Below are 15,541 nucleotides of genomic sequence, written 5' to 3'. Positions count from 1 at the left end.
TAATTTCATTGAGATTTGCATGATATTTTATGAAGAAATTCTTACAGTAATGCTGTGAATAGATTAGTCAGGATAACAAAAGTGGATTTAATCAGGTAGAAATGCAAAAGTACAAAGACCATCAGGCATTAAATGAAGAGTTTTTTTTTTTTTTTTTTTTTTTTTTTTTGAGAAAACAAACACTAAAAGCAGAGTTGAAGCGGCTAATTGAAGTTTTACAATAAGCAAGTGCAACTCTAAAACTCAGGGTAAATAAAACATTAGATTATAAGCTAATTAATAGGCAATAATTAGCAATATTCAAATACAAAATAACCCGCTTATAGAACTGCAAAACAAGTAGCAGCTACATATATACGTTAAACCCTTCAGGGTAAGAATTGAAAGCTGTTATTATTTGGTTTACCAAAAGAAACTGTTTATTTTTCTTTCCTTTTTTTTTTTTTTTTTTTTCTTTCTTTCTGTTTCCTTTCCCTTTTCTTAAGACAGAAACCATAAGATTTTGCAGTACTTTATCTTTTCTTGATTAGATGTTACATGGTACTATTTTTTAAATCACTTATTAGGTTTGTTCAGTATTTTTCTTAAAAGGATCTTTATTTTGAGCAGTTGGATCTCTCACTCTCTCACACACACACACCTTAGAAATCATAAAATCATAGTGAATGCATGAACAAAGCGATCAAGGAATGGACAATGACATATTTTTCTATAGATAGAAAAAAGGGTTTTTCTCTCTAGTCAAAAACAATGAGAAAATAAAAAGGGTTTTTCTATAAGTAGAAAGAAGTGTGAGAAAGAGATTGAAACCTTGAGCTGGCGTATTCAAAGAGCTTTCCTGTTTCAGAAAAGACCATGAGACCAATTTCAGCATCGCAGAGAGTAGAGAGCTCAAAAGCTTTCTTAAAAAGTCCTCTCCTCCTCTTTGAGAATGTCACCTGCCTTGCCGTCGTGTTGTCAATCTTCTTAATCTGAATTTTCCTCCTCGTCATTTTCCCAGATATTAGGTTATCAGACCCTTTACTTCAAAGTTCAAACCAAATTATCAGCCCAACCTTGTATTCCAGAAATAGAAACTATTTGCATACAAAGGTGTGAGAGAGAGAAGAAAAGAGATAGCCTACACGGTCCACGCATCAGAATTCGGAGATACATCCTAATTTCTATTTTATTCTCTAAAAACTTATTTTATCTTTTTTACTATCCTATTTTACGACTGGCGAAACATCTTAATTTTTATTTTTACAACCAACACAATTAAATAATATAACTACACTATAAAATATTATAAATCTCTCCTCTCTCTACCACACCATTAGATATTTGCAAATAAAATAATCTTTTTTCTTTTTTCATCCTAAGCTACAGTTGGTAAAAAATAAAAAAAATTAAAAAAAATAAATAAACCCACCCCAGATGTTGCTGCTTTTTACCTTGTTGGTTGCTAAAATAGTAATTGAGGAGATTTGCACCCCCAATGTTAGTGCTATGACAAACAAAACTGTTGTTTCTTAACAACAACCACAACAACAAAAAAAAACTGTTGTGTAGCATGGAACCACACCAATTTAATTTTAACATTAAATTTATTATTATTATGAATTATATATTAAAGATATTTTCTTAATTTGTTTAATGTTACCTCGTAATTTGAAGATAAACACAACCATAATAAAAGTTAAATTATAATTTTTATCTATTCTTATTTTTGTTTATATATATATATATATATATATATATATATTATTTAAGTTCCTTTATTTACATTTGAATCTAGTTTTTCCGTCAATCTCTATCCAATTCTACCGTTAAGTCCTATTTCTCTCCAACAGCAAAATTAAGTCATTTTTCAGAAGAATTACATTGAAAAAAATCTATAATTTAAATGACTGAATTGATAAAGAAAAATTAAAACTATAGGAACAAATTGAAAACTAGATAAGGTTAGATGATGCAGTTTTGTATTTAGTCTTTCAAAAAGTTAGGCCAAGAGCCTTGTGAGTAAGTAATATTACCCAATTCTTACATAGAATAGAGCTTGAATTCAAATCCTGAATATATAAAAATGAAATAAAATAAAATAAAATAAAAAACTCTAGTTAGGTGGTGTGCAGTTGAATTTGAAAACTAGAGAGACTAAAATAAAGTTCAAGACAGGGTTATTTACAGCTAAACATAAAGAGAAAAGATATTTAGTTATTTTGTATGAAGATGCTTTAAAGTTCAAAAACGTGTACAAAACACCTTTGAACGTTTAGACCCCCAAATTACAACTTAACCAATACAAGCAATATGTCAAACAACTAGTGTGCGGAAACTTAACACATGCTATAATACGAAATTGGTTAAAGACTATCTAAGCCATAACAAAATAAAACCACAGCAGATAATAAAAAGGCAAAGATAGAGAGGAAGGAAGATGCAAACACAAAGACAACACGCGATATGTTATCGAAGAGGAAACCGAAGTCCTCGGCGAAAAACCTCTCCGCCGCCCTCCAAGCGGTAAACAATCCACTAGAAAATACAGTTGGGATACAAGGACAGCAATAGACCCTCCAAGCCTAATCTACCCAGTGCACCTAAACCCTCCAAACTTCTTGCTCCAACGAGGTTGCGTCGAACCTTTTTCTTTTCTAGCTTCCTGGATTCCGCTACTAGACCGTAGCATCAACCAATGAAGATTGGTTTCTTCCTAACTGCTTCCCAGAAATCCAAACAACTGTCTCACAGTGATGATGATGATGAGAACCAGGTTTGGTATAATGCCTCTCAAGGATTTGACAATGGAGAGGAAGAGAGTAGAGGAATTTGAAGAGACTCTAAGGTATAGATTGTGGGTGAAACAATCTTGTTTTTCTTTAGGGTTTCTCTCTCAAAATTCTCTCTGGAAGCTCTCTTTCAATCGTGGGTAAAAGGGGTATTTATACTGGAGTGGGAGAGGAATGTGAAACGTCAGGTTTTACAAAACAGGGGTGGCTCGCGGCTTGACCTCGCGGCTTGACTAAGTCGCGAGATCCAGTCGCGAGTTAACCGTATGGCCAGTTGTCCTGTTTTGTCCTGTAGTGCTCCAGCTAGCATGACTGTTCATCTTCCAGCATGCTTGGCACGTGTGCTGCTTCTGGCGGCTTGCAGCCGCGAGTCACCCGCGAGTCCCAGCCGCGAGTCTCTGTTTTCTTGCACACTCTTGAGCAATCTTCACTCTATCTCACTCACTACCCTTACAACAAACCCACCTAAATACAGGGTTACTAAATGCTGAATTACAAGCAAATTTGGCACGGAATAAAGCCAATTAGATGGTTGAATAAATTCAACCTTACAATCTCCCCCTTTGGCTATTCCGTGACAAAACCCTAAAACAGACTCTAGACTTAACATGTGAGTTGGGAACAGTTGAACAAAACTCACTTACACCTAACTCTAGAAGCTGTGAAGCACTTGAATCATATGAACATAATACTCCTGAAACACAACAATACACCATGATCATTGTAAGCAGAAAATTATAAATGCATATGAAACAGGCAATATGTGATCAAGCAAAGATGGAGTTAAGAAACAAACCATGGCTTGATCAACCAAGTGAACACCACAAGGTAGTGATCACAGTGCTCATTCACACTTGGAATGAACACAAGGACATACAAGTTAACAAGCACAAGGCAAGACACTTGTATGCTCAACACTCAACCAATGCAAAACACACAAGGCATATGCATCTAGGAACAATCCTACAAGGGCACAAGAGTGACAGTACATAAACCAAAATGCAGAACATTTAGATTAAAATACTGATTTCAACATAACATAAAGGCTGCATTAAGCAAGGTACATACCATAAAGCCTACAAACTATGCATAAAACATTAACCCTAAAAGCTTACAAAAGCACATGGGTACAAACACAAAAACATCCTGAATAACATCATCAAAATATATTAAAGTTTAAACCAAGAGTATAGGTTAAGAGTTAGAAACAGCTATACACCAAAACACAGTGTATCAAACCCATAAAAACATTAAATAGTACCCAACAAACATAAACCTAAAACCATAAGTTTAGAGGATAAGACTAAAAACAAAAGTATGACAAAAGTATGTGTGTACTCCCCCTATCACTATGCACACTTCCCTTTGAACTTTTCTCCCCCTTACTGAATGCTCTCCCCCTTTTTGTCACGAATAGCTAAAGGCTCTCGTCCAACTTTCGTTGAATATCATCTAGCTGATTCTCCATAGTCTCGAGACGCATTTGGACATGGTTGTTTGTGGAGTAGAGAAGTGCCACAAGCTCATCAACGCGTTTCTGAATATGCTCAAGTACACTACCGACTCTATCAGTATGAGGAGCAGTCTGTGCTTGCGGAATACTAGCCGGTGAAGTTTCAGGAACAGCACGTGATGTAGATGTGGTATGTGCAGGTGTCTCTGAGTCAGGGGCAGATGGAGTAACCGGAGAGATGTGAGCACTCCTTGGTGATTTAGAGGAGTGACTTCTGCTAGCTTGAAGAGTGAACAAAGAAATGGGACGTTGACGAGTCAACATTTTTCCATCTGCAGGAGGAATAATGCCTTCACGAAGAATGAGCTTCATGATGAGACTGCAAAATGGAATAACTCCTCGAGCTGCAGATCGACACGCGGTCTTCCTCAAGGTGTAGTAGATGTGAGCACATATATCAATGGGGGCTCCTGTAATAAGGTCACAAAGAAATAGAGCTCTCCCAAGATTGATGAATGTAGTGTTGGACAGTGGGTAGAGATTGGTGAACATGATCAACTTCAGTGTGGTCAGCTCAGGTGCAAACTTTGCGGTGCTGATGGATGTTCCTGCACTGGATACTTCATGATCGTATCCTAGGATTTGTAAAATTTCTCCAACTTCTGGATTTCGTTTATCGTAAGGAGTTATATTCACATTCTGAGGTCTGGTGATGTCGAGAAGATCTGCAATGAAGTCTGGGGTAACACTAAACTCTGTTCCTCTGACCTAGAAAATGAGTTCAGGTCCAAGATCAGTTGCATTGGAGAAGCATTCTTTGACCAGCTCATCCATTGGATCATCAAAGTTCCCGAACAAGTTTGCCCAATCTCGTTTCTCAAAGATTCGAGGGATGAAAGTGGTCCCTAAGGTGTTGAACTCTACCACCCGTTCCACTATAGTGGTTGACTTGTCAAACACGTTTGAGTAGACATGTGAGTTAAGCGGAAGTCTGAACCTATCCTCATTGGGATCTTGAGATGCCTGAGATGATAGTCGAGTCCTTTTAGCAACTGGTGTTGCTGGTTCTTCAGCAACAATGTCTTTACCCCTGGAAGATCGACGAGACATCTGCAAGAGAACAGGCCCACAGCAAAGAACCAAACAATAATACCACACAAGATAATTGTTAACAAGATTCAGTGTAAACAAAATTTCAATATATAAACACAAACTGAAGATAGTGCAGACCCAACCAAACTTCCAACAATACAAAGAAGCACAAAATAACAGGTGCAGCAAAATGGTGATAGTGCACCAAGACATAGATAGACAACACAACTGACAAAACTGTCAATGAGACAGGTTATCATGACCATGATATGAAAACAGATACAGCATTCGAACATTTAGAGCAGATAACATAAATCACTCCACCAGAGATATGAACAAGGGGAAAATATTTCAACATGAAGAAACCAATCATCCACACTAGAGCACATGGTTGAGAGACATACATTATGTTATCATAAAAACTCAGTAACCAATACCGAACACCAACATCAATACATAAGCAAGTGAAATGAGTAAGTCAAATAGACACCAAACCCATTTAAGAAAAGATTTTCAGACTCAATAATAGGCAAATATCAGAACAATGAAAAACACATTGTGACCGCTCAGCATGAAAACAGGTGAGAACAATATCAAACAAGACACGCCATACCCATTACACAAAGAGAGAAGTATTTCGAACATAATATCAGTCCAAACGGTAACAAAAATATGCAGGAAAAAGGAAAATGAGATTGAGAAAGCAAAACCCATACCTTTTCTTGATGATTTGGATAAGAAATGAAGCACCAATGAGGTTTAAAAATGGATTCACGAAGTGTTTGGAAGGAAGATAGTTTAGAGAGAAGATGAACAGTCACAAAAGTTCGAGGGAAAACTGAAAAGAGGTTTAAAAACTGCTCCTGTTTCTGCCAAACACGCGATTTTCGCGACTTGATTAAGTCGCCACACAGTCGCCAGCTCAAGCCGCCAAAGCACTCAAGAACAAAAATTTGAAAATTTTTCTAAGTGTTTTTCGCGACTGGAAAGTCTACCCGCGAGTGAGTCGCGAGCTGAGCCGCGAAAATCTCTGAGTGAATCTCGCGACTGGACCTTCCACTCGCGAACAAGTCGCCAAAAATGACCAGCGAAGATGCGACTGAGGCTCGCAACTTGACATACCCGCGACTGAGCCGCCAAAATAGGGCAAAACAGGATTTTTGAAATTTTCAGATTTTTCAAACAAAATACTTTCCAAAAACACCTAAAACACTCAAAAATCTTTTTGTGCTTGAATTAACAAAGATTGAGCATGTGAAAACACATTTCATCAAGTACAATCACACAAATGAATATGGCATTTATTGAACATAAACTTGTGTGTTGTGTGTGGATATCAACAATGAGATAGTCCTTCGTCTAATGTGAAGCTTCCATAATCGATTCAACCAAGGCATACACAATTAGCACTAGATCATGTGACCTATCTCAATTATAAAAATATGTATATATGACCTCCCACAAAACTTGATAACATGACTTGGAGCTTTACATTTTACTCAACTTTTAATCATAACATTTGATCTTTTGATCTTTTGAGGCAATCACCTCTCATTGTGAGAGTGATATTTGACATTTCACTTTAATGAACAAGCCTTTGGCTTTTTGAATAAACATTCACTTTAATATAAGGTCGCTTACCCTTTTTCCTAGTCGAATACTAGAATGTGCGACAGGCTTTTGCAGCTCAATATCTCTTTTCATTTGGAGATTTACATTTGGTGAGCTCTTTTTAGCAAAACAAAAATAAAGAGTGGGAAGATATATAGACACAAGTCTATGCATGTCTCAAGATCAACATAACCATTCACTAATCATTCATGACAAGTTTGAAGATCTATTTACAACAATCACATAGATTTCAAGATTTTTCCCACAGTGATATAAGTGCATGAAAACAAGCAATGCTCGAAAATGCACAAAGCCATTAGCACAAAGGTACAAGACAAAACAAGTTTTGAGACAAAACTCAACAAAGTCAATCAAGCTTTTTGATTTTCTAATTTTTTTTATGTGATTTTTGGATTTTTGACACAAGAAACAAAAAAATTGATAAAACAAAATTAAAATAATTCACAAGTAGACAGGCAAACAACCAACATCAAAAACAGTAAGCAAACCAAACAAACATTGTCACAAAGCATAGGAAGTATTAATGCATGGACATGTTGTAATGCTTATGCATGAGTACCCTTTTTTACCCACACGTCACAAGCGTTTGGGGTGATTTCCTTATAGGATTGGGTACGGGAGTTAGGGCTTTCAAACCTTCGTGAGAAGCTTTCCAAGCAGTTGGTGAATGCACCAATCATCTTCATCACGTTCATCATTCCGGGATCTCCATTTTGATCTCTAGATTGATCACCTGCCCAAATTCTCCTATCATTTCTGGGTCCTCCTGACCTTTGAGGAGTTGCACTGTTCTTTGCTCTCAGCTTTTGGCAATTTGGTCGAGTATGCCCTTGAAGTCCGCAATAATGGCACACATAAGTTCCTCTAGGACCTCTTTGTGGTCGTGGACGTGACTTGGCACGAGATTCAGACCTGCCCACAGACTGATTACGGGGATTCAGCATCCGTTGGTTCACCACATTCTTCTTCTCCTCCACCTTGAGCTTCTCACCAGTAAGGTCAGCTACAACTGGATCTTTGGCCTTTACAAACTTCACTTCTTTAGTGACATTTCCAGATGAACTACTTCCTCCGGTATATCCCAATCCGGATTTGTCTGAAAAGCTCTTTTGAGATGATATAACATCATCTAGCTTCTTGGTGGTGACCCTCTCTATTTTAGCATTCTCTTGCACAACCTCATTCTCAAGAAATCTCACTTTTGTGTAAGTTTCGGACAACTCACCATTCAGTGTTTCTATCTCACATTTGGCCTCCCTATATCGAATTAGGAGACTTTTGTAGTCCTCCTCAGCCTTCTTCATTTTTCTCACAGCAGCCTTGGCCACCCTTGTGTACTCACCCGACTTCTCCAAGAGTGAGTTATAATTCTCTTGAAGATTTGCTGTGCTTTCATCTTCTTCAGCATCTGATTCTTCAACAATTCCTAGTGATTCATCATCACTATGTTCTCCAAGGTCTCGTACAAGCAGATTCAACTCATCTAAAGACTCAATATGAGCAATAGTCATAAAAGCCGAATAGTTCCCCTCTCCATCACAGCTCTCTTCAGATTCTGAGTCAGACGAATCCGAGTCACTCAAGGTCGTGGCATACACTTTACCTTTCGATTTCAGATAATTCGGACATTCCTTCTTAAAGTGTCCATGCCCGTTACATTCGAAACAAGTGACACCTTGTGTGGGTTGGGATTATTTTCCATCTTTCTTTTTGAATTCCCTCTTCTCCCTTCCAGAACTTTGGAATTTTCTTTTATCATCAAATTTGCCATTATTTTTGAATTTCAAGAACTTTCTGAAATTTTTGACAAGGTATGCAACATCTTTGTCAACCGCATCTTCTCCCGATGAGTCTTGATCTTCCACCTTCTCATTAATGGTCTTTAGAGCAAGAGATTTACTCTTCCGTTGATTGGGCAGCGACATCTCATAAGTCTGCAGAGAACCAACCAGCTCCTGTACTTTGATGTCATCAAGGTCCTTGCTCTCTGCAATTGCTGTCACTTTAGCACGAAAACTTTCCGACAATGATCGAAGGATCTTCCTTACAATCTTTGAGTCCTCCGTTTTCTCCCCCAAGTTGAACTTACTGACCACCACCTCATTTAGCTTCCCATAGAAAGAGTCAAAAGACTCATCCTCACTCATTTTGAGCTCCTCAAACCGAGTGGTCAGCATTTGCAACTTAGTGTCTTTCACTTTCTTCGTGCCTTCATAGGTGGTTTCCAAAATCTCCCATGCTTCTTTGGCAACGGTAATATGAGAAATCCTGTGAAATTCATCTGGAGACACACCACAGAAAATAGCATTGAGTGCTTTACTGTTAGCATTAGATGCAGCAAGTGCTGCCTTATCCCATGTGGATTTGGCTGCCTCAGGTTTGGTCCAACCAATCTCAACAGCATCCCAAACGGATTCATCAATAGAACATAGAAAAGCTCTCATGCGAACCTTCCAAAAAGCATAATTACTACCATCAAAATATGGAGGTGCATTTAGGGATTGAGACCTGTCCATCTCAAAAGGGAGTCAAGGATCACACAATGGTAATGAAACCAATAGCAGTGTACCCGCTCTGATACCAATTAAAAGTTCAAAAACGTGTACAAAACACCTTTGAACGTTTAGACCCCCAAATTACAACTTAACCAATACAAGCAATATGTCAAACAACTAGTGTGCGGAAACTTAACACATGCTATAATACGAAATTGGTTAAAGAATATCTAAGCCATAACAAAATAAAACCACAGCAGATAATAAAAAGGCAAAGATAGAGAGGAAGGAAGATGCAAACACAAAGACAACACGCGATGTGTTATCGAAGAGGAAACCGAAGTCCTCGGCGAAAAACCTCTCCGCCGCCCTCCAAGCAGTAAACAATCCACTAGAAAATACAGTTGGGATACAAGGACAACAATAGACCCTCCAAGCCTAATCTACCCAGTGCACCTAAGCCCTCCAAGCTTCTTGCTCCAACGAGGTTGCGCCGAACCTTTTTCTTTTCTAGCTTCCCGGATTCCGCTACTAGACCGTAGCATCAACCAATGAAGATTGGTTCCTTCCTAACTGCTTCCCAGAAATCCAAACAACTGTCTCACAGTGATGATGATGATGAGAACCAGGTTTGGTATAATGCCTCTCAAGGATTTGACAATGGAGAGGAAGAGAGTAGAGGAATTTGAAGAGACTCTAAGGTATAGATTGTGGGTGAAACAATCTTGTTTTTCTTGAGGGTTTCTCTCTCAAAATTCTCTCTGGAAGCTCTCTTTCAATCGTGGGTAAAAGGGGTATTTATACTGGAGTGGGAGAGGAATGTGAAACGTCAGGTTTTACAAAACAGGGGTGGCTCGCGGCTTGACCTCGCGGCTTGACTAAGTCGCGAGATCTAGTCGCGAGTTAACCGTATGGCCAGTTGTCCTGTTTTGTCCTGTAGTGCTCCAGCTAGCATGACTGTTCATCTTCCAGCATGCTTGGCATGTGTGCTGCTTCTGGCGGCTTGCAGCCGCGAGTCACCCGCGAGTCACCCGCGAGTCCCAGCCGCGAGTCTCTGTTTTCTTGCACACTCTTGAGCAATCTTCACTCTATCTCACTCACTACCCTTACAACAAACCCACCTAAATACATGGTTACTAAATGCTGAATTACAAGCAAATTTGGCACGGAATAAAGCCAATTAGATGGTTGAATAAATTCAACCTTACAATGTTAAATAAAGTTAAGAACAAATTAATATTGTTTCTAAATAATTTGTAGGTTTTAGTTTCATCCTTGAACCAATGCTTGTTCTAACTTAATAATTCAATGATGTTTCTAAAAAAAATAAAATAAAACTTATTTCAATGTTACAATTGTTCCACATTCCTTTTAAAATTTGAATGCAGAGTGATTTTCATTTTCATGAAATTGCTTTACAAAAGCATGAGACTAAAGAGTTCAAACGAAATTAGAAAACTGCTGTTTATTTATATATGGTTTGGCCTTTTTATAATTTAGGTCATAAAGTTTTTATTGTTATATTTAACACCCTATAATTTGGACTAAAATGAAACTAAGTTGCATTTTGTGAACAAATCATTTATTCCCTTTTGCTTTGCGTGTATCAGAACTTAGTCTCACAAACTTTTCAATTACTACATTTTCACCCCTAAAATTTTTAAAATAAAATCTAAAACTTTAATTTGAATGGGATTTTATTGATTTCATCTTAGTCATCTTATGGGTAAAATGTAATAAACGAATGGTTGTAAAACTAAATTGTAATTGGACAATATCATAGGTGGATATAGTGGCAGAGGATCAAAGGGGCCAGGTTGGGGAGGGCAACCCAAAATTTAAAAAAAAAAAAATCTTGAATATTTCTTACTTTATTTTTTTTAATCCTTAAAAATTTTATAAAAAACGATCTTATATATATGAAATGGCAAAGTTGCTTGACTTCTTACATCCTAAATCTTAGTTAAAATTTTTAAATATCTATAAATAAAATTATTATTTTTAAAGTAAATAATTTATTTAAGAAAGTATAAGGTTATTTATATTTATTTAAATAGAATCACAATTTCATTAGGGTTGGACATTTATAAATTATATTGAACATGATTATGCTAACAATTATCTCAAGTAATAATGAGAAAGCAAAAGGGTAATTTTATATCTTAAAGGTAAAATCATAACATTTGACCGTAATTTCATTTGTTCCATATAAAACAAATCTTTAAATCTTAATAATTAAAACTACAGGTCACAGGCTACAAACGAAACCATTGGACTAAAAGATATCATGAAATCAATTTTTAACTACTAAGATGTATCCACAAGGTTGAGTCTGATCATATGTGAGTATGAACAATTGATTTTAATTAGTACCATGAGGATTCAATTTAAAATCAAGGACATGTCATAATCCTATTTAATTGAACTAAAAATAATTGCAAGGTTGCACGCACTTGATTAATCCAATTATTAAATACTAATGATTCCTCAATTATTCTTGTAATTATCCTTTAAAAGGGGCTGTGGGGGTCTGACGACTGAGGAAGGGATTGCTAAGCTGTTAATCTTGTTATTGAGACATCACGTGCCCAAGGAGGGAATTCACCCGAGGAGAGGAGGAGAAGAGACAAAAGTCTCTTGGGAGCTCTAAGTGGGAAGGATAGGTGGAGGAGAGAGAGTCATCGAAAGTAGGGGAAGTTTCCAATGAGAAGTAGCATGTTGCCTCCACATTAAATGGTGGGCAACAGCTTTATCAGCCACATTAATGAGGAAGTGACATGAACAGTGTAATTCACAGCTAAGCAGCTCCTTCTACCACCTTTAGCAAATGTTTAAGGGGACAGGTGTCATGATGAGAATTTGGTTAGGTAGAGATGAGGGGTCAAGCTGTAAAAAGAAAGTGAGTATATAGGGAGAGGAAATTTCTAGAAAAGAGGATCAAAGCAGAATTCTCAGAAAGATAAGAGTTGGAATAAGAAAATTAAAGGAAGAGAGTGAATAGTGTTTCGTTTTGAGTATTATTTGCCTCCTTAGGCAAGTTTGTAATAAGCCTATTTCATATATTAATTCATGGCCATTAGTTTTTCTTCCCTGTTTTTGTCCTCGGGCTAAGCCCTCCCTTTTTGTTTGACCCACTCTCTCACAAATACATTGATCTGGGCCTAGTTGAACTGTGCAAACCTTACTATTCTAAGTGGGCTTGGGCTATTTGATTCCTAAGTCCTTACAATTGGCGCCATTTATGGGAACATCAAGGTGTTGTGGGATTGTCCTGATTAGTTATGGCTAACGTAGGACAAGATAGGGAGGAATCCGTAGGTTCATAAAGGGAAAACCAATTTGTCAACTTGGAGTGAATGAGAGATAGGCAACATACACGAGGTGTTATGGTGGAGTCTTACCACATAGAACGCACAGAGAGGAGTCCCTTAAGGACAAGGAGCCATGTTTCCCATGAACAAGAGACACGGAAATTACAACTAGAGATAGCTCACCTGTGTAGGAAGCTGTGGAGTAGAAAGCATGTTAGGTGGAGTCCTTTGCCCCCATCAAGTGGTGGATCAGGGGAAAGCAGGGATCGCTCATTCCACCATAGGTCTAGAACTCCATCCTACAAATCCTTCTCAATGTCTTCGTGCTAGGACAAGCTAGAAAAGGACAAGTACAAGCGTGAGAAAGGGTCATCCCACCTCGACATGGGGAATGATGTGATGAGCAAAGCACTCCTACAAATCTCCAAGTCACCTTTTGTTAGGAGAATCAATAATGCTAGGCTTCCCCATCGGTTTTCACAGCCTACTTTTACTATATACAATGGAAGGTCTAACCCTATAAAGCATGTGAACCACTTTAATCAAAAGATGGCAGTCCATTCTAGCAATGAAGCCTTCATGTGCAAAGTTTTCCCTTCTAGCCTCGGGCCTGTGGCTATAAGGTGGTTTCATGCCCTAGATAAGGGGTCAATAAGGTCCTTTGAGGAGTTGACAAGAACATTTGGAGCAAGATTTGTCACATGTAGTAGAGTCCCTAAGTTGTTGGACTCTCTTTTGTCCATGGCTATGAGGGAGGGTAAGACTTTCAAGACCTACTCTGATAGATACTGGGAAATGTATAATGAAATAGACAGAGATTTTGAAGATGTGACAGTTAGAACATTTAAGGTGGGGCTCCTAACGGACCATGAATTGCGAAAGTCACTAACCATGAAGTCTGCCCTTAGCATGCGCCAGCTCATGGATCATATTGGTAAGTATAAGAGAGTAGAAGAAGATCAAGCCCAAGGGAAGGGAAAGGCTAAGGTCTTCCCGGAGAAAAGGTATCCTCGGGGAGGTGGATATTAGAATAATCATCCCAGAAGAGACTTTCCCAACCAGACGTCATCCTCGGGGGCTCAGGTAGTCAATTCTTTGTTCAAAGAGCCAATTTATTAGATATTGGAAAAGATAAAAAATGAGCCGTACTTTAAATGGCCCAATAAGATAGGTGGGGATGTGTCCAGAAGGAACTAGAGCCCTTATTGCCATTATCATCAGGACAAAGGGCATACGACAGAGGACTGCAGCACTTTTGCGAGATCACTTGAACCAGCTAGTAAGGGCAGGGAAGCTAAACCAGTTCTTACATCAGTCAACGAGTCAGTTCGTGTATTCTAGAGTTGGGTATCAGAGGGATGGAGTTCCTCAGCTAGCACTAGGTACAATTAATGTGATTTTCGCTAAGCCCCGGGGCAACGCAAGGACCTGTTCGGGGGTCATGTCTATGGCTATGGGCCCTAATTCGGGAGATAGGGATCGGACACTCAAAAAGGCCAAGGTGGTGGCCATACCCATTTTGGGTTTTTCAGAGGAGGATAAGGAGGGAACATTCTAGCCACACGATACTGCCTTGGTAGTAACCATTAGGATTGGTGGCTATAATGTAAAAAGGGTCTTGGTAGACCAGGGAAGTGGAGTGAAGATCATATACCCTGACTTGTATAAAAGATTGAATTTAAAGCCCAAGGACCTGGAAAAGTATGACATGCCGTTGATAAGCTTTAATGGGAGGATGATAGTCCCCCGTAAGATGATAAGGTTACTTGTGCAAGCTGGGGATGAGGAAGTGCAAGTCAGTTTCATTGTTATGGAGGCCTATTCCCCTTACACAGCTATCTTAGCCAGACTCTGGCTTCATGCTATGGGAGCAATCTCGTCAACCTTACACTTGAAAGTTAAGTACCCCACACAAGGAAGAGTTGGGGAACTAATAGGAAGTAAAGTAATGGCTAGGCAATGTCTGATAGCAGCCATTACATGGAAACCCGCAAGTCAAGCAGTAGTGGAAAAGGAGCAAATCCCATAGCAATCAAAGGGTCCCAAAGTAGGACTTGGTACCGAGTCTCAGTTGGTGCTATCCGAGGAGTTGGAAAGGATCATAATTGGGCTAGATGAAGAAAAGTTCTTTTGAGTGGGGTCTCAGTTGCCCTCCTTAGAAAAGGTAGCCTTCGTGAAGTTCTTGGAGGACAACATAGATGTGTTTGCCTGGAGTACCTATGACGTACCTGGGATTGACCCCGAATTTATATGCCATCAGCTAAACGTGAATCCAGAGGTGACCCCATGAAGGCAGCCACCTCGGTGTTCATCAAAAGAGCATGCTGAAGCAGTAAGGGTAGAAGTAAACAAGCTTAAGCAAGCGAGGGCAATCAAAAAGGTCTTTTACCCCGAGTGGTTGGCTAATACCGTGGTAGTAAAAAAGAAAAACGGGAAGTGGCGTCTGTGCGTGGACTTCACGGATTTGAATAAAGTTTGTCCGAAGGATCCTTTCCTTGTTCCTCGGATTAATCAATTGGTGGATGCAACGGTTGGGCATCCCTAGATAAGTTTCTTGGATGCCTCTCAAGGGTATCATCAGATACCTTTACCATTATCTGATCAGGAGAAAACTACTTTTCAGCCTCCCACTAGGAATTATCACTATCGTGTGATGCCCTTTGGCCTTAGGAATGCAGGGTCCACATATCAGAGAATAGTGACATGGATGTTTGAGTCACAAATTGGTAAGAATGTGGAGGCGTACATCGATGATTTAGTGATAAAGAGTAGGTAGGTCGAAGAGCA

General features: G+C 38.7%; 1 protein-coding gene across 14 annotated transcripts in view; it reads right to left on the bottom strand.

Annotated features, from left to right (window-relative positions):
* LOC126705333 (MADS-box protein JOINTLESS-like) overlaps positions 1–15,541 on the bottom strand; it is a 272,125-nt gene that overhangs the window by 17,122 nt on the left and 239,462 nt on the right. For 3 of the 14 annotated variants that reach the window (XM_050404258.1, XM_050404259.1, XM_050404275.1), the window contains exon 6: positions 811–1,023. The exons of the other annotated variants lie outside the window; for them this stretch is intronic. In XM_050404258.1, coding sequence (XP_050260215.1) covers positions 811–1,023 — 213 coding nt within the window. The remainder of the gene's footprint in view (positions 1–810; positions 1,024–15,541) is intronic. 14 annotated transcript variants of the gene reach the window in all.

Source organism: Quercus robur, chromosome 11 (genome assembly GCF_932294415.1).
Source record: "Quercus robur chromosome 11, dhQueRobu3.1, whole genome shotgun sequence".
Classification (NCBI taxonomy): domain Eukaryota; kingdom Viridiplantae; phylum Streptophyta; class Magnoliopsida; order Fagales; family Fagaceae; genus Quercus; species Quercus robur.
Note: the sequence above shows the minus strand (reverse complement) of the source record. Positions and strands in the feature narration are given on the sequence as shown.